This window comes from Chenopodium quinoa, unplaced genomic scaffold (assembly GCF_001683475.1).
Source record: "Chenopodium quinoa cultivar QQ74 unplaced genomic scaffold, ASM168347v1, whole genome shotgun sequence".
NCBI lineage: Eukaryota > Viridiplantae > Streptophyta > Magnoliopsida > Caryophyllales > Amaranthaceae > Chenopodium > Chenopodium quinoa.
Window position 1 is genome coordinate 4,289,838 of NW_018745286.1, and position 27,548 is coordinate 4,317,385.

Consider the following 27,548-nt stretch of genomic DNA (forward strand, 5'->3'; position numbering starts at 1 on the left):
GCACTCTAGCATCATGTGGTAATTACTTAATGATTTATTTTTGTTCATTTATTGATCAAATTATGTCTTATCTTATATACATACATATATGTATGTATATATATATATATATATATATATATATATATATATATGTATGTATGTATGTATGTATGTATACATATATATATATATATATATATATATATATACGTATACATATATATATGTATATATATATATATGTATATATATATATATATATCTCTATATATGTATGTATTTATTTATTTATTTATTTTATCATTAATAATTTTCTTTTAGATGTGAAGGGGGTAGGGTTAACTGTTTTAATTTTCATGTATATATAACAAAAATTTAGCTAGAAGCGAAGGATGAGGTGCCTCCTCATTTTGAATCTAAGATGACCTTTGAATGCTGTTTGCAGAACTTCTCTTATATAATACTTTCCTTTCTGAATCAGGGTTGGACAGTTATGTGCGCTTTTAGGATATTAATTCTAGGCAGCTTCTTTCTGCGGTAAGTTCTTTGTTGCCATTCAAATGATTGTCTTTAGGAGCTTCTGTGACTTATTTCATGCATTACAGATTTTCAACTCTGTATGACGTTTCTAACTATTGCTCCCAGAGGCATCATTCAATTTCTCCATATTCCAATCTGATTTCCCTAAATCCATGCATACATGTTGATGCCTCCCTACGAAAATGCAAGATCTGTAATGTAGTGTGTTTTGGAGGGAATTTTGGGGAATTAAGCTCAAAGTATAACTGTTGATGTCATTACTCATAAGATTTGAATTTACTTGCACAACAGCTGTTTTTTAGCTACTCAAGCAGTCTTGCGTTAAAGATGCTTTATTACTGAAGTTAATTATGGTTTCTCCATCTTGCGTAGCCTATTATTTCAAGAATACTATGAAAATGTTGGTCATTCATGTGATTTCTGGGGAAATAGTTGTGTAAATACAAATTGGTCGGGGGCCCTCTGAAGCTTTAACTTGATTTGGTTCGTCTGAAAGGAATGTGTTATATGCTGAAATGGCTTCTTTTTTTTAGATCAACTGCAACTTGAGCAGTTGTGAAACCAATTTGTGCATACTTTGTCCCTGTGTGGAGTGTACTATTTTGTATATAGGCAGAGATTTAAAATTGATATTCTTGTTGTGGTCAATCAAAATGCAACATCAGAATAGCCTTGTCTTCCCCTTGTACTGTAGTAGTGTAAATAGTTCATAAGTGGATTCATAAGCTGGTTGGTTAGATTGACTTGTGCCTGAACAAGTATGATTATCTTATCATGGTGATCAAATGTTACCTATTGAAAACTATAGTTCAGATTTAGCACCAATTTTTAATTAATTGCACCTTAAATGTTCAAATGGGCTTCTGAATATTTGTGGTGGTAATGTAAAAAAGACTAGTATGTTTGTTTATCAAGTTGATACTTTTATAGTGCTTGTTCTTTTGCATATTTTGCATTTCTTGCTGCCTTTTATGAAAATAATTATGTAGCAAAATTACACAAGTATTCTTACCAGAATGTTTAGCTTTCAAGAAAGTGTTAATATAGCAGTTGCAATTATGATTGCATCTAGCTACGCATTTGTTTTTCTACGCTATACTACACATCATGTCCTAGTAAATTGTGAAATAGAGAAAGAACTTCTCTAGCACCTTTACCAGGTTAATTGTATTGCATTGCGATGATTCTTTTTTCAAGTTTAAACCATTGCCAACTTCTATATTTGCCACATATCTGAAACATTGTTTTTCATCCGTAATGCTGGTGCAGGTGTTTTTAAAGCAACATTTGACCAATGTGGTATTTGATTCAAATTTTTCCAATGAAGGTTAGTTCATTTCTTCAATGCCACCTTTTGATGCCTCTTAATATGGATCTTTCGAAGTATTTTTTATGGAAATTTTCATGAACTTGAGGAGAATCACGTAACATGAAAGTGAGATGATTATTTTACATGTATTTTAGTGCTATTGTTATTCTTTTTGCTACCTTGAATTTTTCTATGGGAGGCAAATATACCTTGATTTCAACATATAAATAAAGAAAATGTTACAAGGTTACGTTCTCTATTTTTCCATATATAATTATTACGTCTTTCTTACCTGTTGTACTTCTATTCTTTGACCTTTAATTCTGCACGTGATATCAATTAATTTTTTAATGGTCATACACTCATTACATGAGATTTTCATTGCAACACAGTATCCACTTAAACCAGTTATATATGAGCCATTGCATTTTTTTCATCCTTCGCTATGAATTCTTGAACCTTCTTGGCGTCTTATAGTTGTCAGAGCCAGTGTTCTCATAAGAGTCATGAACCGTCTCAGTCTTAGTCCTAGTCCCAGTCCAAATTCTGGACCTGTTAGAGGAGAGATCTATTCTAGGTTTATTGCAGAATTGTACATGTATACAAATCTAGATACTGAGATAGTGATATTGATTCACATAAGGATACATAAATTATTCCATTTCTTTCGTTGCTATAGCCTCACTAGAAAATCTCCTTTGAATCCTATTTTCAATATATTGGTGAACCGATTAGTAATGAAGTGAAACGATTATTTTATATGTGCAATTATGGTCTGTTTGATAGATAATAAAAAGTAAAAAGGCTTCTAAAGAAAACCTCTTAGCAAAGTCCGTGGTAGATTGGTAGTATAATTTCACTTTTGTGTATCTCATAAATGTCTATCTCTACTACGTGCTTTAGGAAATTCATGAAAAACACAATTACATCAGAAACTCAGAGCAAAGTTGAAGTATTGAGATTCACATATTTCTCACAAACTTACACACATATTTATCTGTTACTATAGTTTTGTTTTTGGTTTTTGGTTTTTGTTTGTTTGTTTTTTTTTTGTTTTTTTTTTGTTTTTTTTTTTATTTTTTTTTATAATTATAATTATAATTATATTTTTTTTAATTAAAAGCCTTGTGAAAGAACTTAATCATGAAATCCCTCTCCCTTTTGCTTATCTGATGAAACAGTTTGCTTTTCTCCTGATAATTAGATATCCTTTTTGAGTAAGTAATAGTTTGTATTTGTTGAAATAAACAAGTATTCAAGGAATGATCAATATTTGGACAGAAACGACAATTGCTACAGATCCACATAAAGATGAGATTCATGTTAGCAATGAGGAGCAATTTCAAAATGAAGAAGACGCACTGCTAGTAAAGAGGAAAAAGGCTTCTAAAGGAAAAATTGAGGCCAAGAAGAAAAAATCCAAGAAAGTGAAGAAAGTTAAGGACGAGGTTCATGTTGAAGAGTAATATCATGGTCCCTGGAAAGATATATTCTAAGATTTTCATACTTTTCAGGTGCATCCATTTTTGCTAGATTACAAATTTTAAGACGTATAAGTCTTTGTAGTAGTTATTTTCTTAAAGTTTATTTATATAATTATATACTTTTTTTGTTAAAGAAAGAACAACTAATGTAATTTGTGTTTTCAATACACTTTTTTGGTTAAAGAACAACTAATGTAATGAGAGATGATAATACACTATCACGAGTCAAATTCAGGTGCAATTGTGTAATTTGTGTTTTATAACATTACAAGTGTAAAATGGAATTTTCTAATTAATTAGGATGTCTAAGAGAAAACCACCTAGAAGTATAAGCCAAACTAGACGAATAAATTGAATTAAGAAGCTAAAAGTGAAAATAATAGACATTAAATAAACATTTATTGCACCGATTTACTTGTGAATTGTTAATACTTAAAAAAAACAGAAGTATATTCAATGTTTATGGATTGCATATAGCATTATCCTTTTTTTTTAAAAAAAAAAAATTTCTTGGGCAAAAAACTGCTCTGTTTATAATAATTGACACACTCTATACGATACGTAGTTTAAGAAAATAGTATGGAGTATGTATGAATTAGATTATCCAATGTTTGCTACTGTGTACTACCATTTGCGAAAGTCTTTCAAATTTTGCTTAGGTGGACATTTGCTAACCAAAGGTTAATAAATAAATACCCCTAGCCCCATGACTTGGAATGACAACACTATCTTTTTTTTTTAGACAACGGAGTAATAACTAAAATACACTACTACACATCTCTAGCGAGACTTTCTAGATTGTGACTTTTGAGTAGTCTTACACGAGTTACAAATACTACAATAATTAAAATAAAATTACAAACACATAAACTAAAATTAAGCTTCTTATTTGGATGGCCGGAGAGATTCATTGATGTACCACCTTTCCTCTTCGTACCTGCATGAAAATTAGATTTTATGATAGGATAGGCATGGGTAGGGTGCACACTCTTGCTTTGTTTTTTAATCCTTTTTCTGATTCTCCTTTTCTAAAGGCTGGAAAATTTGTCTATGGCTTCTAAAGAGCTTTTCCTCCTCGACTTACTCTTAAACTCTAATAGAGGTTGAACGGGTTCTTTCTTAGGAATTGGCAGACTGGTATTCTTCTCTTTAAGACCCTGCACTTGATACTTATCCTTGATATAGATAGATTCTTGCGGCAGGTGGACATGGTTAGTTCCAACATCAACAAAAGTATTTTCAATTTCATTCACGAACGATGACTGTTTTCGATTGGTGTCATCATCCTCAATAACACTGCTTCCCTCGAGCTATGTTCGTGGGGGGTCTCCATCATGATATATCTTTTGGGGTGAAGGTACGCACCTTCGACGAAGACGTAGAATGTGGTTGATAGAGCCACAACTCTTTCCCCTACCTCAACTTATGTAAATCTGGACGGGCGATTCTCAAACAAGAAGATGGCTTTTTCCGGTTGACAAAAGCCACCTTACCCTCATAAGAGGTAAAACTCGAACAATTCGAGCCTTTCAAAGTATCCACCTTCATGGGGACTCCACTATCCTTCATATAAGACTCCTGACAGCCATTAAGCACTTCTTTGGTAGCTTCCAGCTTAGCAACAAAAGTCTCCACTTCATTCTTCTCCACCTTGGACCCTTCTAGTCTAGTGCTAGAATCTATATCTCTTTCATTAATTAAGCTTCCTTGATCTTCACCAGATTGAAGATGCATATTCTCCTCAACCTTTTCTTCATTACCATCCTGTTTCCTAAACACAACTTCCTCCAGTCTAGTCATTTCCTTCCCAATTTCCTTATTATTAGGTTCAATCTTTTGCAAATTTAAAATCATCATATGCCTTCTCCAATGCTATTCCTCTTCTAAATAATGCGTTTCCATTTCTCTTATTAGACTCCAAAATCAAGGAACATGAAGTAATGGCCTCACTAAACTTGTTGAGCTTAATTGCACTAGCTGCAATATTCAAAAGAAGGCTAAATGCTAACCCTTTCAACTCAAGGTTAGCCTCACACTTATGAGAATCATCACTAATGGCACATATTATAACACACAAGCATTTGATACCCTTATTATACATCACAAAAGCAGTACTAAATTTTATCAATTTGAATAGGGCATTTGCTTCATCCTTTAGAGCAGTCATATACGAGATAGTCTCCTCCGGGCTATTGGTTTTTTCAAACATTTCCTCAACATCACAGTCATCCTCCCCCAAATGGTATAAGTGATGTAGCAAGATAGGTCCTAAACTTGAACTTTTCCCCATCCCTTAAAAAAACCCAAACAATTTTACGCAAAAAAAAAAAAAAAAAAAAAAAAAAAAAAAAAAAAAAAAACCAAATTAGCAAACAAGCATCTTCCCAAGAAGCTAGAAAGATGCAGACTCAGAGCAAGAACAATTCTATTGAAAAGGACTTACAAATTAATTGAAACGCCGACGTTGATGAAAAAAAAAAACCCACCGATCTTTGAAGATACATAAATATTGAGACAACAGGGAATCGATGCTTTAAGGGATGCTCGCCGGCGACTAAAGGAGGGGAATGGGCCGCCGGCGAGCTTGCAGGTGTAGGAATGCAGTGGGTTAGGGGAGAGATGTATTTTCAATTTTTAGTTGTCAGCCTTCAAAATTATCATAATTTTATTAAATTTGACTAATTTTAGATTCCTTTTATATATTTTTATAATTTTGAAAACAAAAAAAAAATCAAAAAATAAAAAAGCACAGTGATACCAAACGAATTTTATAAACATATTTTTGTTTATCTGCTATTAAAGGACGTTTGCTAGATAATTGTTATTACATAAATACCCCTAGCCCCACAATGTAAAATGAAAACCCTACCCTAAGATAAATTTTTTTTATTTATGTTTGTTATAAATTTAAATTTTCTCCTTTTATCTCATCTCACACCATCAGCCTCGGAAATTAATTATATACACCTGAGTGCACCGTGTACATAACTAACCCAAGGTTAATTTTTGCTCTTCACTTGATGACTAAATTAGAAACAATCATCCAATTTAGAACAACATACTCGTGTGTGAATTGATACTTATGAGAAAATTGTGGAGTAAATATTATGGTACTTCAATGATATATGCATGATAGTAAATTAGTAATGTAATAATATTGCATGTTATTTGATATATGCATACTAGTAAATTAGTAATGTAATAAAAATTAGTAATATAATAATTAGTACAAGTACACAAACCATAAAAAATTAGTCTACGATATTTTATACTTGTATGATTAGTTCACATAATAATAAAATAACACAAATGTCATTGAATGAATGTATATATTTAAGGGGTTCTGGTGTGACAATATTAGTAATGTCATGGATAATAATGCTATACACGCTATGACAAATGGTGAAAATGTATGAAATTGTCACAAGGAAGAGATTTGATAGACACTATGAAATGGGACAATATACTTTTGGGGAAAAATTCGATTTATGCAATGGTTTATAGTGCCACAACAGATTATGGTTCAAGCTGTTTGTGACATTGTCTACATGATAACTTGAGAGACTTCCCTTAGGAAGGTTTATAACGTTCTACTATCAAATGGAACACCCATCAGGTGAACCTACTTTATCATGATCTATGCTTTTATCCAGTTTTTTCTATCTAACCTAAATAATAAATCTTAACTCATCAATCACTGGAATCTCCTTTGTTGTAGCTATCATGTCTCTCAAGTGAGTTTCCACACCCTTTAGTTGTATTGATTGTGAATAGAGTTCTTTATTACAAGTTTTGAGTTTTAAAATTTTAACTTAATACTATTTACAAGAAAAATAAATTTCTAGTTGCTAACTTAAAATGTAGATTTCACCGTGTTATAACATATTTTAAATTTACGTTCATGTTTAAGCAGCCCAAGTAATATACATAGATTTAAATCTTTCTATATGCAGTTTTTGTAATAGCCTAATTAATTAGCTTGTCTTATTTGATGGCTAACTATTAAGAGTTTTATTTTTTTAATTTTTTTTTTCATTTGGAATGTTTGAATTTTTCAATGTATAGCTAGTTATAATGACTATAGTTTTTAAGGGAGAGTATCTCTTTTAATTTGTTAAAGATTATCTTGTATTTATACTACTTTTTCCTTCCCTTTCTTAATTCCCATGTATTATCACAAATGGAAAAATTATTTAGGGATGGAGGGAGTACTAAAAAAAACATTTTCAAAATATCCCAATTCATAACTTTTGTTGGATCAATGGGATGGCCTTATGGCGTGGCTAGCTAGCATCAACAACATCTTTTGATCTATTATTAATTTTGTTTTTCTATATTTTTTTTACACTTAAATCAAAGCTAAGAATTTTTTTTTATTTTTGCGATATCCAATACTAAATGGACACCAATTTGAAAAATAGTATCAAGTTAGCTAGCACTATTTATTTCAAGAATTATTTTTTATTTCAACACCAAATTAGCAGATCAATCGGGATAAAAATTTATCATAGTTCGTCCAAGTTTTCAAAGATGTCCCAATGAGTCAATGAAGTCAATCTAACCGTGCTAAAGTTAGGTATTCATGCATTGTCCATATCAAAGCCTAATCCTTTCATGTATTAGAGCGCACACACACGCGTACGTGCGTACACAAGTTTGAACATCATGCCATAAGGTCTAGCTTTCTAAACCTCAATCCTAATGCAAGGCTAAGGTCTCATAATCGTTTATAGGTCAAAATCAAGCTCAGATTGTTCTATCCTAGAGAAAAGGTAGAAACTCCATTGTAATTGAAGCGCTTACCAAAATTGGGGGCTTACTAACACTCCTTCTTAGATTTCGAATTAAAGGTTAAACATCCTCCCAAGCGAAGCCAAGTACAAAAAATTTGGGATCTAGTCCCCACTTCCCTAGAAAAATTAGCAAGCATGCTATCCCTATAAAAATCAAGGCAAGAAAATCAAGGCAAAAATAAACTGTCATTAACTCCATTCTAGGCAGATTGACCGTCACCGGCAAATCTTACTACCATTAGCCCTGGTTAAGCCAAGGCTGACCCCATAATAGGCAAACTTAGCTACGGAGTACTGTAATAAAGGCCTAAGAAACCAGTGTTAAGACACCATATAAAAGGCCTAAGGAACCAGTCTTAAGACACCATAAAATTCACTTATATGATTTCTTAAATAAAGAAACCTTATAAGAGAGATATCCGATTTTGTGGGTGAAAACTAAGAAACCATATATCACTATAATCCAATTTCTTAGATACAAAACCTTATAATAGAGGTATCTGTTTTCATAGGTTAAAAATAAGAAATCATATATCAGTCTAATACGGTTTCTTAGATTTTTTTTAATATAAGATATTAAAAACCCCCTAAATTATCTTCATAGGATTTCTTCTAAAGTGAGGGCTTCCATAGATACCAAAAAGTGGCTCCCTATTTAACATGCTATGATTTAGTAAGCTATATTATTTTATATACCGTACATATTTTTGGTAAATTGGTTAAAAATAAGTGGGCTGAAACATGGGTTAACTTGTCATGTTTATGATATAGGTTTGTGCAAAATTTTGTTAATAAAGCCCATGGAGTACTAGAGTGCCTTTTGAGCTGTGTCGAGCTTATGATGGGCTCGTGATGGATCGGACCATTATCTTCTCTTGCCTAGCTAAACGTAGGGGTGGAAGTTCGGTTTGCGGTGTGATTTATAGCCCAAACCGAAACCAAACCACATTAATTGGATTTTGGGATTTTTCAAACCACACCGCACCATATTAGTATTGAAACCGAATCAAACCACACCGTTTTAAATTCGGTTTCTCAAAAGAAACTGAACCACACCAAAACTTTTCATCCTCTTCCTTTTTTCTCCATCTAACTGGTCATTCACTCCAACATGACCCACATTGGTTGACATTCTAGGACCTAAAAAAAACACTAAGTTTTATTATTTTTTGGCTTTATATATGTAAGGTAGAAATTATTATTGGGCTAGGCTATAATTTGGATATGGGCCATAATTCAGTTTGGATTTCGGTTTTTGGTTTTTCAAATCTTAAAACCGAAACCATACCATATTAATTCGGTTCTGGGATTCTCAAACCGCACCGAACCATATTAGAAAAAAAACCGCACCACATTTCTAATTCGGTGTGATTTGCGGTTTGATTCGGTTTTAAACCGCATTAGTTTCACCCCTAGCTAAACGGCTTTTATGTGGACCCGATCTACTCTAAACTCTTAGAATATCTCCTTGAACCTGTTAAAACCGTACCCCTAATACTTTAGAGTTAAGCAAAAGCCTTCGTCTTTGAGCACATAGGGGGCTGGTAACTTTGTGTGCCCTACGCAACTAGCCTATGCACTTGGTGCACAATTCCAGCTCACACTTTTCTCGTCGTGCTACCTATGTGTTTCATGCACATGTCCTACATGACCGACGTACAGTTTGGGATTCTGGAACTCTGGGCTCCATAACCCCCAGTTTGAGAAAAAATCAAGGCAAAAAATTGAAAATATGGGGAAAATATTTAAATTACCACCCGTTAGGTGGGGTCCACAGACGGAAAACCAACGGAATTTTAAAATGGGTGTTAATCTGAGCGGTTATTTAATTTAAGGGGTGGTAAAATAAAAATAAAAATTAAATGGGTGGTTATTTTAAAAACAGGTACATTTTTTTTGGTGGTAGTTTACAAATTATCCAAAAAAATATTGTTGACTTAGATTCAGTCAAAGTGTATTGACCATTACCAGAATTTAGACGCCCTTGGTCACGCTTGATGGAGGATTAAAACAATGGTTATTTCAACAAATACCTAATTCGTTAATTTACAATATACCTATGAAAATTTTCAAATACACCATATACACCTGAGTTTAACAACAATGTCACCAAATGCGCAAATTAGTAAAGGACATTAACTCGTTAGTTTATATTTCTTTTAATCAATAAAAAATTAAAGTAATTATTTAATTATAATTATAAAAAATAAACCCAACCACCCACAACTCCCCAGCCAGCCACCTGCCCCCCACCCTAACCACCCCTCGCCGGCGCTCCGCCCTAAACCACAGCGTCGGCGCCACCCCAAAACCCCTTGTCTCGTCGACGCCCCTCCCGTTCCCCTAAACCATTCTTCCTTTACCCGAAAACCAACTCCCTCAAAAAACCCTCCATCACCACTCACCGGCGCCCAAACCCCCTCTTCTGCGCCGGCGAACTTAATTCGCCACTCTCCCAGCCATTAACGCCCCCTTTCCCCTTCAACTAGCACACTAAAACCTTATTAAAACCAAAATCGAGACCTTAAAACCAAAATTAGGGTTTCGATTTTGGAGTTTTAGGGTTTCAGGGTGGTGATTTTCTGCAGCCGGCGGCGATGAAGTTGGGGAAAGGGCAGAGATGGTAGGGGGAGGGGTGAATTGTGTTCTCCGGTACGGGGGAGGGGGTTTTGGAGTGGCGGTAGGTGGGGAGGGAGGTTTTTTCGAGGGACGAAGGGGTTTTAGGTGTTGCAGGGATGGTGGTTTTGGCCGATTTCAAGGGGTTGGGTCGGGCTAACGCCGGCGCAAGGGTTCAGGTGGGATTTGCGCCGACATCGGTGTTGGCGTGGGGTTCATGGGAGGCGGCGGTAGCTGGTTGGTTTTTTTTAAAAATATTTTGATTTTATTAATAATAAATTAAATAAATTAAAAAAAATAACTAATCAAGAGATGTCACGTGGCACAATTAACCCTTAATAACTAATGGAATTGACGTCCGTTAATCATTTGGGTATATGGGGCATTTTTGTTAGACTCAGGGGTATATGTTGTATTTGAAAAGTTTGATGAGTATATTGTGAATAAGCAAATTACTCACCAGTGGAAATCAGAACGGAATCTTTGGCGGCCATGCATTCACATTAGAGTAATATTTTTGTCAATACTGCTTTCAATAATTGATCTAGTTCATAGTTCGCTTTGCTGCAAGTTGATGCTTGAGATTTGTCGTTAGCAGGATGTTGATCAAAGCACTTGACAGGAACATATAATCAACTCGAGTTTGAAAACATAAGTATATGATTTTGAAACGCCTAAGTTCTAGAAAGTAGATAATGTAATGACTCAAAGTGGACGAGTACATATTAAAATCATCCAGACTCAAGTAGCTTCAACACACTATTTCTTAGAAAACTAGGAAAGGCTACTTGTCTTGGTAGAATTCCGCAAGACCAGGAATGGATTGGAATCTTCACACAAAACTTGTAATAGACCGATATTCTGGTGCCTTGTCTCCTGCTGCGATAATAACCAAATAACGCAATGATCATTAGTCAGGGTATTCATCTTTCAACATGTAGGACGTAGGTATACAGCTCCAGTGTTGTGTATTAGTATTGTGTGCAGAGGGGTATGAAGAGTATGAAGGGTAATGTCATGTTCATGTAGATTGAAGTATTATCCTCTATATAACTCATGACTTGTTCGGTCATTTTATAGGCAGTAATATTGCCAATATTGTCACAAGTTTATAAAGTAGGGTTTATATAAGAAGTATAACGTTGTAAGAAAATTATAATTCATGGTTTGTCTACCCTTTCCTTCACAAATTTTCATTAATATTGGTAACGCTAATTGCCAATATATATTCGCGTAGAAAAATACATTATTATGAAAATTTGTATGAACTTATCATAACTATAAAAGGCCAACATGAATTCATAACTTTCCACAGATTTTAAACCATATCAAATATTATAAACACTTGCATCATCCTAAGGTAGCTTACCTTGTGAAAACCGAGGGGATTCTTGGCTTCTGAATGATATAAATGTCTGCATAGAGTCTGGAACAGCTGCAAAATCTCAGTCATAGTCTTTCTCCTCTCATTCATGGAAACAAGAAACATCTTCTTCATGTTTTCAGCTTCTTATTCAAGTACGTCCAGTCTGTTATTCAGGATTTCCACAGGTGCTACAATATTTCTATTGCTGTCGCTGCTGCCACTGCTACTACTACCTTCAGCACTCTTAGGAAAATTTGTGGTAGATTTTTCATCCATTATTAAGGACCTTGTCGTTAATTCATGTTATCGCCTCTACTTAACTCTTGTTTAGGAGAAACAACCTTGAGTACGAGAAAGCATGTTACAAGAAACCAGGATGTAGAATAGCGGTGGTCTAAGGTAGATGTTACTAGAACTGCACTGCATAGGAATTGATCAAAGGAATATTGTCTATATGCTAATTTGAAAGCTGCAAGCTTTGCGGCTCTGTTTGCTGACTAGCACCTTCACCTACTTGAGAAGATGCAAAGTTTGGCTGTAGTTCAGCAGAAGTTTTGGCTTCCTTTGATATGTGAAATAACAGCAGCTTTGAAATTTTACCCTTTCAAATTTCTAACCAGTACTTCGCCAAATTTTTCCTCCATGATTGAAAATGTAATAGTCGTGATAAGTATGAAAATCTATACAAGTATACAAACTAAATAACCAACATCAGCTATCCGATCAATTGCCCTTGAGAAAAATATGAAAATGGAAGATTGGCTAAATTGGCCAAGAACATGTACTCTTTTTTTTTTTTGAATAGTAAGGACATGTACTTCATTTGAGGTAAAACTTCTTTGAAGGCAAAGAAAAGGTAATATTGCAAATCTTAAAATAAATAGACGTGTGTATGTATGATCGATACATCAGATAAGATAATCTAAAGACAGAAACTGTAAATGTGCATGTACCCAGTGTATGCTATGAAGATACTGGCCTGAAGGCTGTTAGCTAATAATTAATGATGCACTTCGCACTAGAAAAAGAAATTGACAGCTTCACAATATATTTTCTTTTTTTTAAAAAAGGAAAAAAAATCTAAACCCAATTCAATGAAGCAACTAATCAGAAACACTGACTGGTTGCTTATCCATTTGTTGTTGCATGATATAGTGTGTCCATATTAATATAAAGTTCACAGTTGCTCCACAACACATTCTAGCAACATCTGTTTCTGATTATTAATAAGTGCCTTCTTTCAAGTGCATGCTTAATCTATTGGAATCTCTACATCCATCTTCATGTCCGAATTTGCAAAAATCTGAGTATGACCAGAAAATTCTGTCAGGTTTGGATAAAGAACTGTGCAAAGAGGTTTAAGAGGTACAATCACACATAATTCAATAGCAAATAGGTGCTCGTGAAATCACCGAAGACAGTCCATATGATGCAAAGAAACACGAGCTCCAGAAATCTATACAAATGTTTTTACAAATATACTCACCTAAATCAGCATGGAGTAACTCAAAAATATATTATAAAGTTGCATCAAAAGCTGCTCACAAGTGACAACAAATACAAAAACTTCCAAGTCATCAGCACAAACATTTAAATTAATACTACATATAAACAGTAACACTCAAATTCCAATTATTCTATATTTCCTTCCAAGCAATCAATTTGTAGCTCCCACCTATTTGCATTTCACATGAGCAAACACGGGCAGATACTATTACAGGGAAATACATCAACTTTGCATTGCTCGGTGTTTGGAATGTTCAGCACTATCCAAGACAAACACTAGGTGTCGGAGAGGAAGTTGTACTTCCCAGAACTTCCCAACTCAAGAAAACAGAGGATGCATATTTAGAATGCTTTTTGTCAAGTTTCAGAGTTCATATTCAGCAGTTATCAGTAGAACTTATCATGGACAGAAAAGGATCAAACATAAACTTCATTAGTAAACTCTTGAAAAGATTATCCAATACAAAATATCTTTGAAAAGAAGCTTCCTACTTTTAGAGGTTAAAGCTGCCCTAAAAGAATTGATGCTTACAATGTCAAGGATGATAGACAGGCTACATAGCACAAACTGAAAACAGCATGGGGCTAACTGCCTTAATCATGGTAAGAAAGAACATAACAAAGGTAGGCCTATACATTAAGAGAAGACTAATTTTTATAGTTTAATCAGCATAAAATTCCTTAAATAACAAGCCATCAAACAGTTTTGTATGGTTTCTCTTTTTTTTCTGTTTTTTTTTTGGCACTCTATTTTTGACAATATAAAACAGAAGATCATGGAGGCTGTCATGCATAACTCTAGATGTTGCCATATACCAACAATTTAAAAAATGATTATCTGATCAGCAACTCCTAAAATTTCTTATCACCTTGAAGCACATTGGAAATAAGACATCAATTCACGAGTTATTATGATATGATGTGGAATTGGGGATACATGAAATATAATATAGAGGCAACTTTGAGATGAGAAACAACAATAAAGCTGAACTAACAAATCGTGGTCTCAGATTTATATTTTTGAATGATACCTTCAGAAAATCATCCAGCATCAAATAAGACTCCCTTGTGTAGCCAGCTTCCTACAACAATTGCGTCAACACCGCCTATGGCACAGAATGTAAATAATTAGAGACTGACCGATGTTGCACTTTATATATTCCACTTACACAAGCATAGCAAAGCCCACATACACGAAGCTTATACAAAGGGATAAAATCATAAAATAGAGTCCAAGAGATTATCTTTTTGATGAAGAGTCCAAGAGATTATCAGCCTATATGCTATATAAGAAAGTTTTACATTATAAGAGTGACCATTAATGATGCAGCAAATAGTTTTTTTTCATCCCAAAATATTATCACAGTTGGTGTTACAAAAACCTTCGCAGTTTTTGAAAGAATAACACACTTTTCATGTTTGAGTCCTGTTACACACACACACACACACACACACACACACACACACACACACACACAAAAACCGATGTATATTCAATACTTTATGAAAATTTGAAAACTGCAATACGTAACAACATATTGTGGTTTAATAAATATTTACATCTATAGAAATTTTACCGTACACTCAGTGGCGGATCCAGGATTTAACGGATAGTGTGTCACCAACGTGACCACATATAATTCAATAACACGGGCCGACTTATCAACTACCCGGATCTGAACACCCCTAAGTAGAGTAGAGTATATTTAACATTCAAATTTTTTTAAAAAAAATCTCAAAAGTAAATAAAAAAATATCAAAGTATATCAAAACATCTATAGAGTATACGTAGTACAATTTTTGAGGGATTTGAAAATTTTCTTGTACTCAAAGTATACTAGAGTCAATATGAACTGCCTCCATGGCCCTCCAAGAGTTCCAATTTGATGTACATATATATGATATAGCATTTGTCGTTTCCTTATTTCAAAAGTAAATAATACTTGCCCAAGAGTAAATTAGAAAAACACAAAAGTAATAATAATAAAAATATCAAAAGTGTATCTATAATCTAATGGTTCGAAGCGTTAACCTACGTAGGATTTGAACCCACATTTTTTGTGCACTTGCACAATGCTCTAACAATTGAGCTAGTAGGCTATTATAGAGTCATTTTTAGTTTCTTTATACATTATATATTTTAAAGTAAAGAAAAAAAATACAAAAGTAAATAAGATATAATCAAAAGTAAATAGGAGAAGCACTAAAGATAACATTAGCCATATTAAACTAATTAGAGCTCAGTTTTCTTCCTAAATGGGAGGTTCTTAGAATAGGGGACAACTTGCTTCCAGGAAATATCCCCAAAAGTATTGGCAACATTATTAAATCGAAAGTTCTAGCCATTACTTATTGCCTGTTGAATGGATGTGTCCCATCTAAGATAGGCAAACTTAAGAATTTGGTGTCTCTTGATTTGCAACAGAACGCTCTCACGAGCCTAATTCCAAGTGAGATTGGTGACGTGAGAAGCAAAAAAAATTTGCAGCCTCCAACAGTGTGCTCAACTCCAAATAACAACATTCATGTCATAGATAAATTACACATCAGTTCATGGTTGCTATTCGACATACAGCATGGTGTATTCAAATTTCAGAGTTTAGAATATCAGTAGCATTTTGATTATTATAGCACCAGTGATTCCCAAATGATTTGCTTTTCAACAAGGAAATAGCTAATGGACTTCACTACATAAAAATGCATCCTATTGTTAAAATCCAGCTTCGCCTACATACATTCTAGGAGATTAATGTCTTAACTTAAATCTAGAAGGTTGAACTCATCAGGACATGAGAATACTGAATCATCACCAAGATTTAAGAAGGTAGAATTTTACAAAGAAAAACCAAATTATAATTGTACAAGGCCGTGACTCCGTGAGACCGATAGCCACTCCCCAGGCGACCAGGCCCCAGTTCAGCCTCGACAGCCACCCCCTCCGGCACCACCACCGAAACCACCCTAATTCCCTAAATTGGGTATATACTGACTCTGACAATTAAATACACGGTTAACACAAAACAAATTACACAATAGCACTACTACACTAGTCACTAGATTATCAAGATCTAACCTCAAAGTAGGCTGCTTCAATGGAGGAGCGAAAGCTCAGAAAGTCAGAAGCCGCTTGCCCGCTTCAATGGAGAATTTCGAGTCGCTACGCTCCACAAACCAAACCCTGCAACACATTAGCAAATAGCAACCAAAATTGACTCAATTATCAAACCACAATTATCAAACTTCGAAAAACCCTAAATTGAGTATATAGTAATAAATCTGACAATTAATTAATTAAATTAGGTCAATGATTACAGAAAAAGAAGATCTAACCTTTGAGACTGCTTCAGTGGAGGAGAGAAAGCTCAGAAGCCCCTTTAATGGAGATTTTTGAGTATGCTTGACGCTTCAATGGAGGAGAGAGAGAGGAAGCGTGTTTAGGTTATGTTTTCTGGCTTTCTAGGACTTGGGGAGGAGAGAGAGTGACTGAGAGGCGTGAAACTAGATCTATTTTTTTTAGTTTTTTTTTCAAAAAATAATAATGTGTCACCGGACCCACAATGATTACATGTGGGTCCGCCACTGCGTACACTATGAACACATCAGATGGACATCAATTCTGGCACAAAAGGCCATACACACACATCTCAATTCTGGCACAAAAGGTCATACACAAATAGCTCATTTAACATTGACAATGTCAAAGATGGCACCAAGTAATGCCTAAGTAAAAAAAGAGGCTAACAATAGGTAGAAGTAATGTCGGTATGGCCATATCAATCAAATGAAGCAAAAACTGCTCTAATTTCTCTTTAGTCGCATATTAGGCAAGAGATGAGGATTAACGCCCATGCTAAGTTAAAGAACCACCCCCCCTCCCCAAATTGCCCCTTTTCCTAATTTCATTGTTGTGATGGATCATGAAGCAGAGCTATAATTGGTATTTGGCACCTTGAAATTTAAGAGTTGAAGGGAAAACTTTTAGGTGCAGAGAGAGGGCAAAAATTAATGCTGAAAGGATAATTGCGCCTAAATTTTGGGGCCACAAACTGGACAAAACCAAGCAAAATAAAACATTTTAGAAAGTAGGTTTTGTACAGAATGACTTCTGAAGTCATTAAATTCTCATGGATGATCCAAAAAGATAGAAAAGCAACAGCAATACTAATATAATATTTTGTCTGGATCAATGACTTCTTTCTTGTCCTTGTTTAATTAAATCAAAAGTGTTACTATTGAGCAATCTATCAACTAAATCAAATGACGTAATATAAACATGTTCTACTTTTATTTGTTGCAAAGCAACAAACAACCTATTCTTTACCCATCTCAAATAAAGTCCTTCCGCCATTACAGACATAAGGCAACATTATGATTTCTATATTCAAATTCACTACCTGTACGAATGTCAAAAGAACCCAGATCACCAGAACCATTTCCTACATATATAGTATGTCCATCCAAATCTTCTGCAACAGATTTAATAGGTGTCTCCCTAAAATCAATTGATAACACGGGCCTTCTTTGAGATGATGTATCGTAGAGGCGAACCTATCTAGACAAAGGTGAGCATAAGCTAAATATCGGTAAACAAATAATGCAAATAAAAGGTAAACTTGCTATTATGCTTCCCTAAAATCTTTAAAATATAATTGTATCTTTAGTCACTGATTAAAAATAACAGCTCTCAAATATGACAAAGAAAAAAAAGATGAAGAGAAAGAATAGAATGTTTTAATGGCTATTTGTATTTTCTGTGGAAATGGATGAAGGGAATGTTTACATCTTTCTAATGAAGCATTTTAGTGAATATGACTTATTTAACTTCCTTGTGGGCTCAGGTAGATGGGTTTTTAACAATTACTCAGTTGGAAATTCAAAAAACCGGGCTAGTTTACTATCTATTACTCCGTATATTTTTCGAATACATCAAAACATGTTTAAAAGAAAAATTAAAATTTCTATCACGTAAGGTAACCAGAGGCAAATATCTTATTGAGTTGAATAACCATCTTAAAAAGGAAAATTTAACACTTAGATCAACTTCTGAAAAAAGGCTAAAATAAGTGGATTTGATTTGCAAATTCCTGAATATCCCCAGAGATTTGATGGGTCACGTTCCGAAAGGTCCCCAATGAGAATAGGTAGTCTCCACAAGGTACAAACACTTTAAATAAATGATAGTGTATAAAAATATCCATGAAGCAATGCAGTAACCATGGCCAAGAGTAAACCACTAGTGGCTGATAGAAAGTGACACTCAAACAAGCAAAGACAGTTGCACCAATATCGTGTGTTGAGTCTATGAAAAAGTTCTTACATCCTTAGATGGGAATTACTAAAGCTACTCACCATCTACTCAAATATGCACCCAGACTGATCTTAGGAAAGGATATGGAGCATTGCTCATGCATCTTTACCTAGAGTAAAAGAAGTCGAGACATTTCAAACCCTAAGTCAACAAAGAGAAAACCTTTTGTGAAGAAATAGTGCGGATTGCAATCTTTAGCTTATGTAATTACAAATGTGCTCAGACATGTCTACGTTAGGGGAAAAAGACATAGGAAATTCCACATCCCCCTTACCCCCCCCCCCACCACTCAGAGGAAACTGGCTATATAAGGATCTCCCAAATCTAAGGAAGTTAATAAAACAAAGCATGGTCTTAAAAAGGACCACATTTGCCTCCATACAACTGACAACAAGAATCTCCATCAGCTAATATTACCTGGTGGTTTTTGGTACCAGCCACAACCTTGCGATGATCATCGTTGCTTAGGAAGGTCAAAGATGTAAAGCAAGTTGGCGTAAAAATTCCAAGGTTATTCGCTTGGGGCTGCAAAAGCATAACAACAATAATTAGAACTTATGACTGTTTGACAAAAGTGAAACACAACAAGGTCACATAGCAGTTCAGGAAGGAATTAATTAGTAAAATTATTTTGCTTACAGATTTTGCACTCCAAATCTTACTAGTCTTCTCCAGGTCCCACATGTTAATTTCAATGCCTTTTCTAATAAGAAACATAACAACAGAAATTAAAGCATATCATTAAACACAAAATCAGCATTATTTAAATGAAATGAAACAGTAAAAGATCTTAATTTTTAAATTTCTTAAGAAATATAGTTCTGAATACACAAGGCTTACCCTCCAAACACAGAGTAGCCTTCATCAGCATGTACTTTGGAGCAGCAAATCTCACCAGAACCGCACACACTCCACGTTTCTAGAGTAGCAAAAGAAACAGAACCAGTGTATGAATCAAAATCTTCAATTCTCCTCAAGCTTGCTTTCCCTTTAGTTGCACAAGAAAGCAAGGTGCACGACCTAGTTACACATAAAACATATAGAGATTAATTTAATACTACCACAGTGACCCCACTGTATCCTTTACTAACTCTGGTCAAAATTTAAAAACCAAAAAGAAACTTTTATTTTCTGATGTCATACAAAGAGAGTTAAAATGACCTACCTTGAGGATGACTCTACCATCCGCTTTTTAAATTAATGTAATCAAGCAATCGGGTCATCTAATGGAGAAGTGTCATCACCATCATCGCAGATTGAAAAACACAACTCTCTAGTAACCGGACTCAAAACTTCAATCTGAATAGTACAATACCGTGTACACAACGCAGCAAAAACTATGAGCTTAAAACAGGATACGCATTATACCATTTACATTGGTGTTGACATGGGAAGCAAGCAACTTACTGCACCATTTTTCCTGGCAACTGCTAGCAACTACAGCAATCAATAACAATATTTAAAAGATTTTTCAATCAAATAAATACAATGCAGTAGCATAATATGTACAAAATCAACAACTTTTCCTTTGAAATTAAGGCATACAAGCATGTTAAACCAGACAAGAAAGTATATGACACGGCACACCCCTTGAATACAGCTCCATCCTTCCAGATTTAATTGTCAAATACACCGATCTTGGGTACTCTAACAGTGAAGCCCTGTTCATGTTCACATTATTTCCACTTATATAAATTAAGTGAATAGAACACGCTCTAAACCCACACAGGGATAAACATGCATTGTGAGGCTAAAACTCCATTTCATCAAGAAATATAGCTAATGAAACAAATATACAGTCCTTTAACGCATTAAGAAGACGTTGTCAGGCAATAACACAAAAAATTAGATTTAAGCAAACACAGTACATAAACCAAAACAACAAGCTCATCACAATACACTAACTTCACAAAAAAACGCACACAAAAAAGTAAGATCATAAGCAAAAATATAAACATAGGAACAGAAAACTCATACATACAGGGTTGGATTTTCGGTCATTGATAGAAACGGTGAGGATAGCTTTAGAGGAATCAGGGTCACCCCACCTCTCTACAACCTTAAGAACTCCATCTAGCTTACTCCGAGCTTCAATTACTGAACAATAATGGCGACAATTTTGTAAGGAAATTATTCAACAAAAATTAAAAAAAATAAAAAACAAAAACACCCATGAAATGAATAAATTGTATGGTAATATTAAGCATAAATTAAAATTAAAGTTAGTACCTTTAACAAGGCCAAGTACGTCGAAATTTAGGGCTCTTAATGGTGGGCAACATGGGCATTCTATTGTGGTTGTTCGCGGCATTTCTGTATATGGGCAGATGACTGCAACACATTTAGCAACCAAATTTGACTTAATTAGCAAACCTTAAATTCTTCGAGTAATTATATACGATAGTTCAATCATCTGAACCCTAAATTGAGTATACTGAAAATTAAATTAACGAAAGTGTGGAATTAAACAATTGAATATGAAATTGATATTCGATAATTAAAAGGAAGCTACCTTGTTTTAGAAGCTATTTCAATGGAGGGGAGAAAGCTTAGAAGCCGCTTCAATGGAGAATTTCAGAGTATGCTTCAATGGAGGAGAAAGAGAGGGAAGGCTGCAGCCAGCGGCGTATTTAGGGTGGGTTTAAATGCGAACCCAATTTTTTTTAAAAAAAAAGTTTTTTTTTTTGGAAAAATTGCTCAGAATAATTCGTACTTTGCCTCATTTTCTCAAAATAATCACAACTTTCGATTATTTTTAGAAAAAATTGGCTTAAAATAATACCAACTATTAACGTGTGTGTAAAATAATACAAACTCAATTATTTGCTATTAGCGGTACCACCTTTATGAAGCGGAAAAAAAAATAGGAGTAAATAAAAAAATAACGTCCGAATCAGCATTCTCCAGAACCTTCCTGCGCCTTATAAGGCTATCCCCCACCACAATTTCCAGTTTTCCACAAACTTCCGCGTTTTAGAGAGAGATAATCTTCTTCATTCTCATCAAATCACACAACCTCACGAATTTCGATCTATCAGTTTTTCACGGTTAGTGCTATTTCATTTTCGATTTTGATTTTGATTTGATTGTTTCAATGTACAATTGTTGTGTTCTGGATTTTCCTGGTGAATTTTATATTAAGCATTTGCGACTTGTTTAGGGTTTGTATTTTGTGATTTTTTAATGTTAATGACTTGTTATTAGATTTGATTTTGACTGATTGTTTCAATTTAAATTCAATTGTTATTTTTACAAATTTGCGACTCTTTTTGGGTTTGTATTTTGTGATTTTTTTTGTTTGATGTTGATGATTGATCCTTAGGTTTTATGTATACCATTCGCCCATTATATACATAACTGGGTACCCCGAAACCAAAATCGGTATCCGGTGATTCCAATTCTAAGTCCTAAATTTTAGGACCTGGTTTAACAAATTCCAATTCCGGTTCCGGATTTAGGACCCCGTCCCAACCAATTCCGGGTCCGGGTCCTAAAATTTTGACCGGTTACCCAATTTGCTCACCCCTAGTAATTATTAGTCATTTGGTCATGATCATGTGGTATTATTGTTTAATGATATCATAATAACTATATTATAAAGTCTAAATTTTCATTATTGGATATCATATTGGATACCCGATAACCGTTCCTAAAATTCGGGTACCCGAAGTTCGAGTAATGGATATCATTTTTAGTGTTATTGGTTATCGGGTTTCCAAACCAATAGTGTAACAGTGCGGGAACCTGTCTCATGCTCACAATTACTACATTTAAATTATGAAGTGATTACGATGTAAAGTAAGAGTTTAGATTTTGGAAAAATAGATTTAAGTAGGAAAAACAAATTGCTTATCGGATCGGATAACCGTTAATTTTAAAATGATACCCAATAACCGTACCCGATAATAAATTATCGGATCGAGTACCCGAATTGTTATGGTTATTGAGACGGGTACCTTAATTTTCGATTCGGATAATTTTGCTTAGCCCTACTTGTTAGATAATCTAATCATTATATATGGTTAGTGTTAAATACTATAGTAGTATACTAGTCATTATATTTATTACTTATTTTAATTATATGCTGAGCTAGTCATTATTACTTTAGTGTATGTTTTTATATTATTGTATTCACTAAAAAATACGGAGTTAAATATTCCGTATAATACAATTTTATTCTTTGTAACTATTCTCATTACTACTTACCCACGTGATTTTACACTTTCTTAATTTTTGTGAAATATTAAAACGGACACTTAATTATGGGACGAGAGAATATAAAATTGCGTCAAATTTTTTGACAAAAAGGGTTCATAGGAGTAACAAGAGACACTAGACTTAGAAACACTCGAGTAAGATTATTATTCATACGATAATATAAGCTTTATGTTTTCAAATAAATCAGTCTCAACTTCTAATCCATAAAACAATATAGCATAAAAAACCAACTTCTCAACAAACCATACAATAAGATAACATTATTAATCCTACGATAATATACGCCTTACATTATTACTCTCACCAAACCATACAATGCAGCATAAAAAAAGCAGCTTCTCTAAATGCCAAACCTCTTCTTTAACTCCAAAATAAACTCATAAACCTTGTTTTGGTCAGGAAGAGCTTTAGCCACACTTTCCCTTTGCATGCACCTCTTAGCCAATTCAATGATCTTTGGGCAAGATTCTTCAATCTTGAAGTTGGCCAATGTTTCATAGGCGTGAAACCAACTATAGAATGGGATGAAAACAACATCAACAAACCCAAATTCATCTCCTCCAAAGTAAGATTTGTTCCTTAATTCTTGCTCCAATACCTTCAAATGCTCAATGAGTTCCTTCTTCGCCGCCTCTTGATCTTCGCCTTTAGTGGTCCAAACTCTCCTCCCAGTATCGTATATCTGTACAAATGTTAGTCATTTGATCAAATGTTGGACATACATCTTCATCTAACTTAACATATAAATTATTACAAAATGAACCTATTTTAACTAGCTAGAGTAGTGGTAGTGAAAATCAAACTCACCATTTTATAATTAGGTAGACTCAGTAATGTCCTACTTGTTTTTTCCATTTGAATTAATAAATACTCACTTATAAATTACCATAACTACTTTTAATTGAAATCCTTTAATTATTGATTTTAAACACATTAATAATCTTCGATCAGACCTCTTGACAAGAGACGGGCTAATAAAAATAAAAGAATAAAAAGTTAAAATTCTTAAGAGTTACCTTCTTCTCAACAAAATCAGCCTAAAAACAAGCTTGAGCCCTACGATAAGGATCAGAAGGCAACAAAGTAGCTTTATCAGAACAAACTTCATCAATGTATTCAACAATTATAAGAGACTCACAAACCAGTTTATTATTATGAACAAGAACCGGTATCTTTTTATGAACCGGGTTCATCTTAAGTAGTAATTCACTCTTTTTCTTCAAATCTTGTTCACTGTATTCATATTTCACTCCTTTTTTAGCTAACTCTATCCTCACTCTCATCCCAAATGGACTTGCCCAAAAATCCAACAATTGTACTACATTATTTGTTGCCATTTTTTTTCTTTTTTATGGATTAAAAGAAAGGGAGTTGTGTTTTTAATAAGGTGTTTTTGATAAAGTGGGTTTGAAGGGTATTTATAAAGGGTTTTGGAGAGTGAAGGAAAATTGTGGAGATCCTGGGTTGATGGATGATGATCCTACATTGTTGCATGTAAATTAGTTTTTCTTAATATAAAAGACAATAAAGATTTGAAACAATATTTTAATTAAATATATACTAAGTATATAAAGAGGGACAATGGTAATATAGGGGAAAAAATATAATAGTAGATTATATACCTTATAAGAAGATTTGTCAAAAAAAAAATGGATAGAAAGTTTCCCATAATATATGTTTATAAGGAATATTTAAAATATTACTTTATTTGATTTATATATGAAAGAATAATAATAATTAATGGTAAAGATGGAAGAAAAATATTATAGGGAATGGGAATCAAATATCTCTAATTATGAATACTTAATTGTGGCCTGGTAAAAAAACAGGTAAGTAACTGGTAAATAATAAAATTATATATGCTATGTATAATATAGGTATTTATCGTGCAATGGAAAAGTAACTGGTAAAGAATAAAACACAAAAAAAAGTTTTGTTAAATTAAGCCAACTATCTTTAGTAGTTTTCACCATTGGAAATTTTATACAGGTCATGGCATTTGTATCAAACCACATGAACTCTGTATAAAAAGCAAAGAATGAATGTAGTTGTAAAACTGCCCATACCTCTCTTTGCTCAGCAGTCATGAATGAACCAGTCATATCACTGAGCACTTCTATAATGTCATTAAAAGTCACCTTCCCATTGCCATCCGAGTCATAAACCTTAAAAATAACTGCAAAAGAGACAAGAGAATTTGTTTACTATAGCTACTCACTGAAATTTGGAGCTTACACAGGTGTCATTTAACAAATTGTTATGTTGAAAGGGGCATTAATACAAGTACTACAGAAGAGTTAATAATCATTCCTTTAAAGGATTTAAAGGAGAAGAGGGAGAGAGAATCTACAAAATAATCACACATTAAGATAAGGTGATAGTCACTGATTAACTCAATGACTGATGACCTCAGATACTATATATATATATATATATATATATATATATATATATATATACCGAGTAGCGGTGGTGATGTGTGCCGTGGGTGTGAGGTGAAGGAGAGGGGAAAAATTAAGGAAGAAAGAAAAATTAGAGGATAGAGAATGAGAGTTTACCTTTGGGTATTCTCCACCTTAGGCAAAGTCTAATTTTCTCATAACGTGGGTATTTATACCCTCTCAAAACCCTCCTAACTAAATTTCCCTTTTTACTCTTAATGATTCCCATTCCCATTTAACTTGGTATTTTGACTTTAAAAATCCTTTATAAATCCAAAGTGCCCCAAAGTTTTTAAATAATAAAGTAAAATTTTTCCAAAACCAAATAAATAAATAGAAATAGGTTTTTAATTAAAATAGACCTTTTAAATTATTGAAATACCATATAAAAATTCATTTCATATTATTTAAATACGTCATAAAATAATATTTTAAATTAATATACGTATAAAAATACGGGGTATTACAGTCTATCCCCTTAAAAGAAGTTTCGTCCCGAAACATGGGTAACGAAAACAAAATCCACACTCAAAGAGTGCAAGAATACCAACTTTAGAAAACTTTTTTCCTCAGTGTGTGTAATATTGTTGTACTCTTTTGACATACTTTTACCTTTAATGTCTTCTTGAAACCAAAAGCACTCGAAATAACCGTTAAAAATGTGCAAAAAGCACTAAAATTAATGAAATATAGGGGAAAAGCGCGAAATTCTACCGCATTCTACCCCCCTTAAAGAAAACGAGTTACGTACCCGTAACTTAACATACTTCAAATAACTCAGGGTATTTCTTTTTCATCTCATCTCAGCTTCCCAAGTTGCTTCCTCATACTCTTGGTTAGACTATAACACCTTAACAATCTTAACTTCCTTGTTGCGTGTACTACGCACTTTACTGTCAAAAATCTTGACTGGTCTTTCTTCATAAGTTAAGCTTTGATCTAACTCAATTGTTTCAGGTTGTAGCACATGTGAATTATCAGGTACATACCTTCTTAACTAAGACACATGAAATACATCATGTACCTTGCTTAGCTCCATAGGTAAGCCCAACCTATAGGTTACTTTGCCTATCCTCTGCAATATCTCATATGGGCCAATGTACTTTGGGCTAAGTTTCCCTTCTTCCTAAATCTCGTGACACCTTTCATTGGTGACACCTTCAACAACACTTTGTCACCAACTTCAAACTCCTCTTCCCTACGCTTCAAATCTACATAACTCTTTTGATGGTCTTGTGCTGCATGAATCTTAGCTTGAATCTTCTTCACTTGCTTGACTGTATCTTTAATCATTTGAGGCCGTAAGATCATTGTTTCACTTATGTCGTTCCAACATACAGGGCTACGAAACTTCCTTCCATACAATGCCTTAAATGGAGCCGCCATGCCTATGCTCGCATAGTAGCTATTATTATAAGAAAACTCAAATAAGTCCAACCTATCTTCCCATCCCCTTTGGAAGTCTATAATACAAGCTCTCAGCATAAATTCCAAGGTTTGAAAGTTCTCTCAGTTTGTCCATCTGTGGCAGGGTGAAATGTTGTACTCATCTTTAGTGTTGTACCAAAGTTTTCCTGAACACTCTTCCAGAACTTTGAAAGAAACCTAAAATATCTATCAGACACAATATCTTTTGGAACTCCATGTAACCTCACAACATTTTTTATGCAAGTTTTTGCAAGTTTCTCCATCTTCCAGGTCTCCTTCATTGGTATGAACACTGCTGATTTGGTAAGTCTATCCACCACGACCCAAATGGTATGATTTCCACTCTTTGACTTTGGTAGGCAAGTCACAAAGTCCATCGAAATGTAATCCCACTTCCATCCAGGGAGTCTTTATATAACTTGTCCCCTCTAGGGTGCATTGAGTATGGTGTATTGTGCCCCTCTTCCATCAATTTCTTCTTTAATTCCTCACATTTTTGTGGTATACACCATCTACCCTTGTACCTAAAACTCCCATCTTTATGAACTTTAAAATCT

The 27,548-nt window shown here is 34.0% G+C and overlaps 2 protein-coding genes and 1 pseudogene across 2 annotated transcripts; all 3 read right to left on the minus strand.

The window, feature by feature from the left end:
- Positions 1–5,143: 5,143 nt before the first annotated feature.
- LOC110712071 (peptidyl-prolyl cis-trans isomerase FKBP42-like) lies at positions 5,144–5,605 on the minus strand. The gene has a single exon (XM_021890492.1). It carries the CDS (start codon positions 5,603–5,605, stop codon positions 5,144–5,146), a length of 462 nt encoding a protein of 153 aa, XP_021746184.1.
- Positions 5,606–16,108: 10,503 nt separating this feature from the next.
- LOC110711896 (WD repeat-containing protein 74-like) lies at positions 16,109–22,508 on the minus strand. The gene is given in 10 exon segments (XM_021890335.1): positions 16,109–16,774; positions 16,927–18,144; positions 19,322–19,429; positions 19,544–19,607; positions 19,745–19,924; positions 20,070–20,203; positions 20,312–20,341; positions 20,886–21,001; positions 21,134–21,235; positions 21,417–22,508. Coding segments are annotated over 8 exon segments (915 nt in total). The 5' UTR covers positions 21,216–21,235; positions 21,417–22,508; the 3' UTR covers positions 16,109–16,774; positions 16,927–17,943.
- A 768-nt stretch (positions 22,509–23,276) lies between these two features.
- LOC110711897 lies at positions 23,277–24,817 on the minus strand (annotated as a pseudogene).
- Between the last annotated feature and the right edge of the window lie 2,731 nt (positions 24,818–27,548).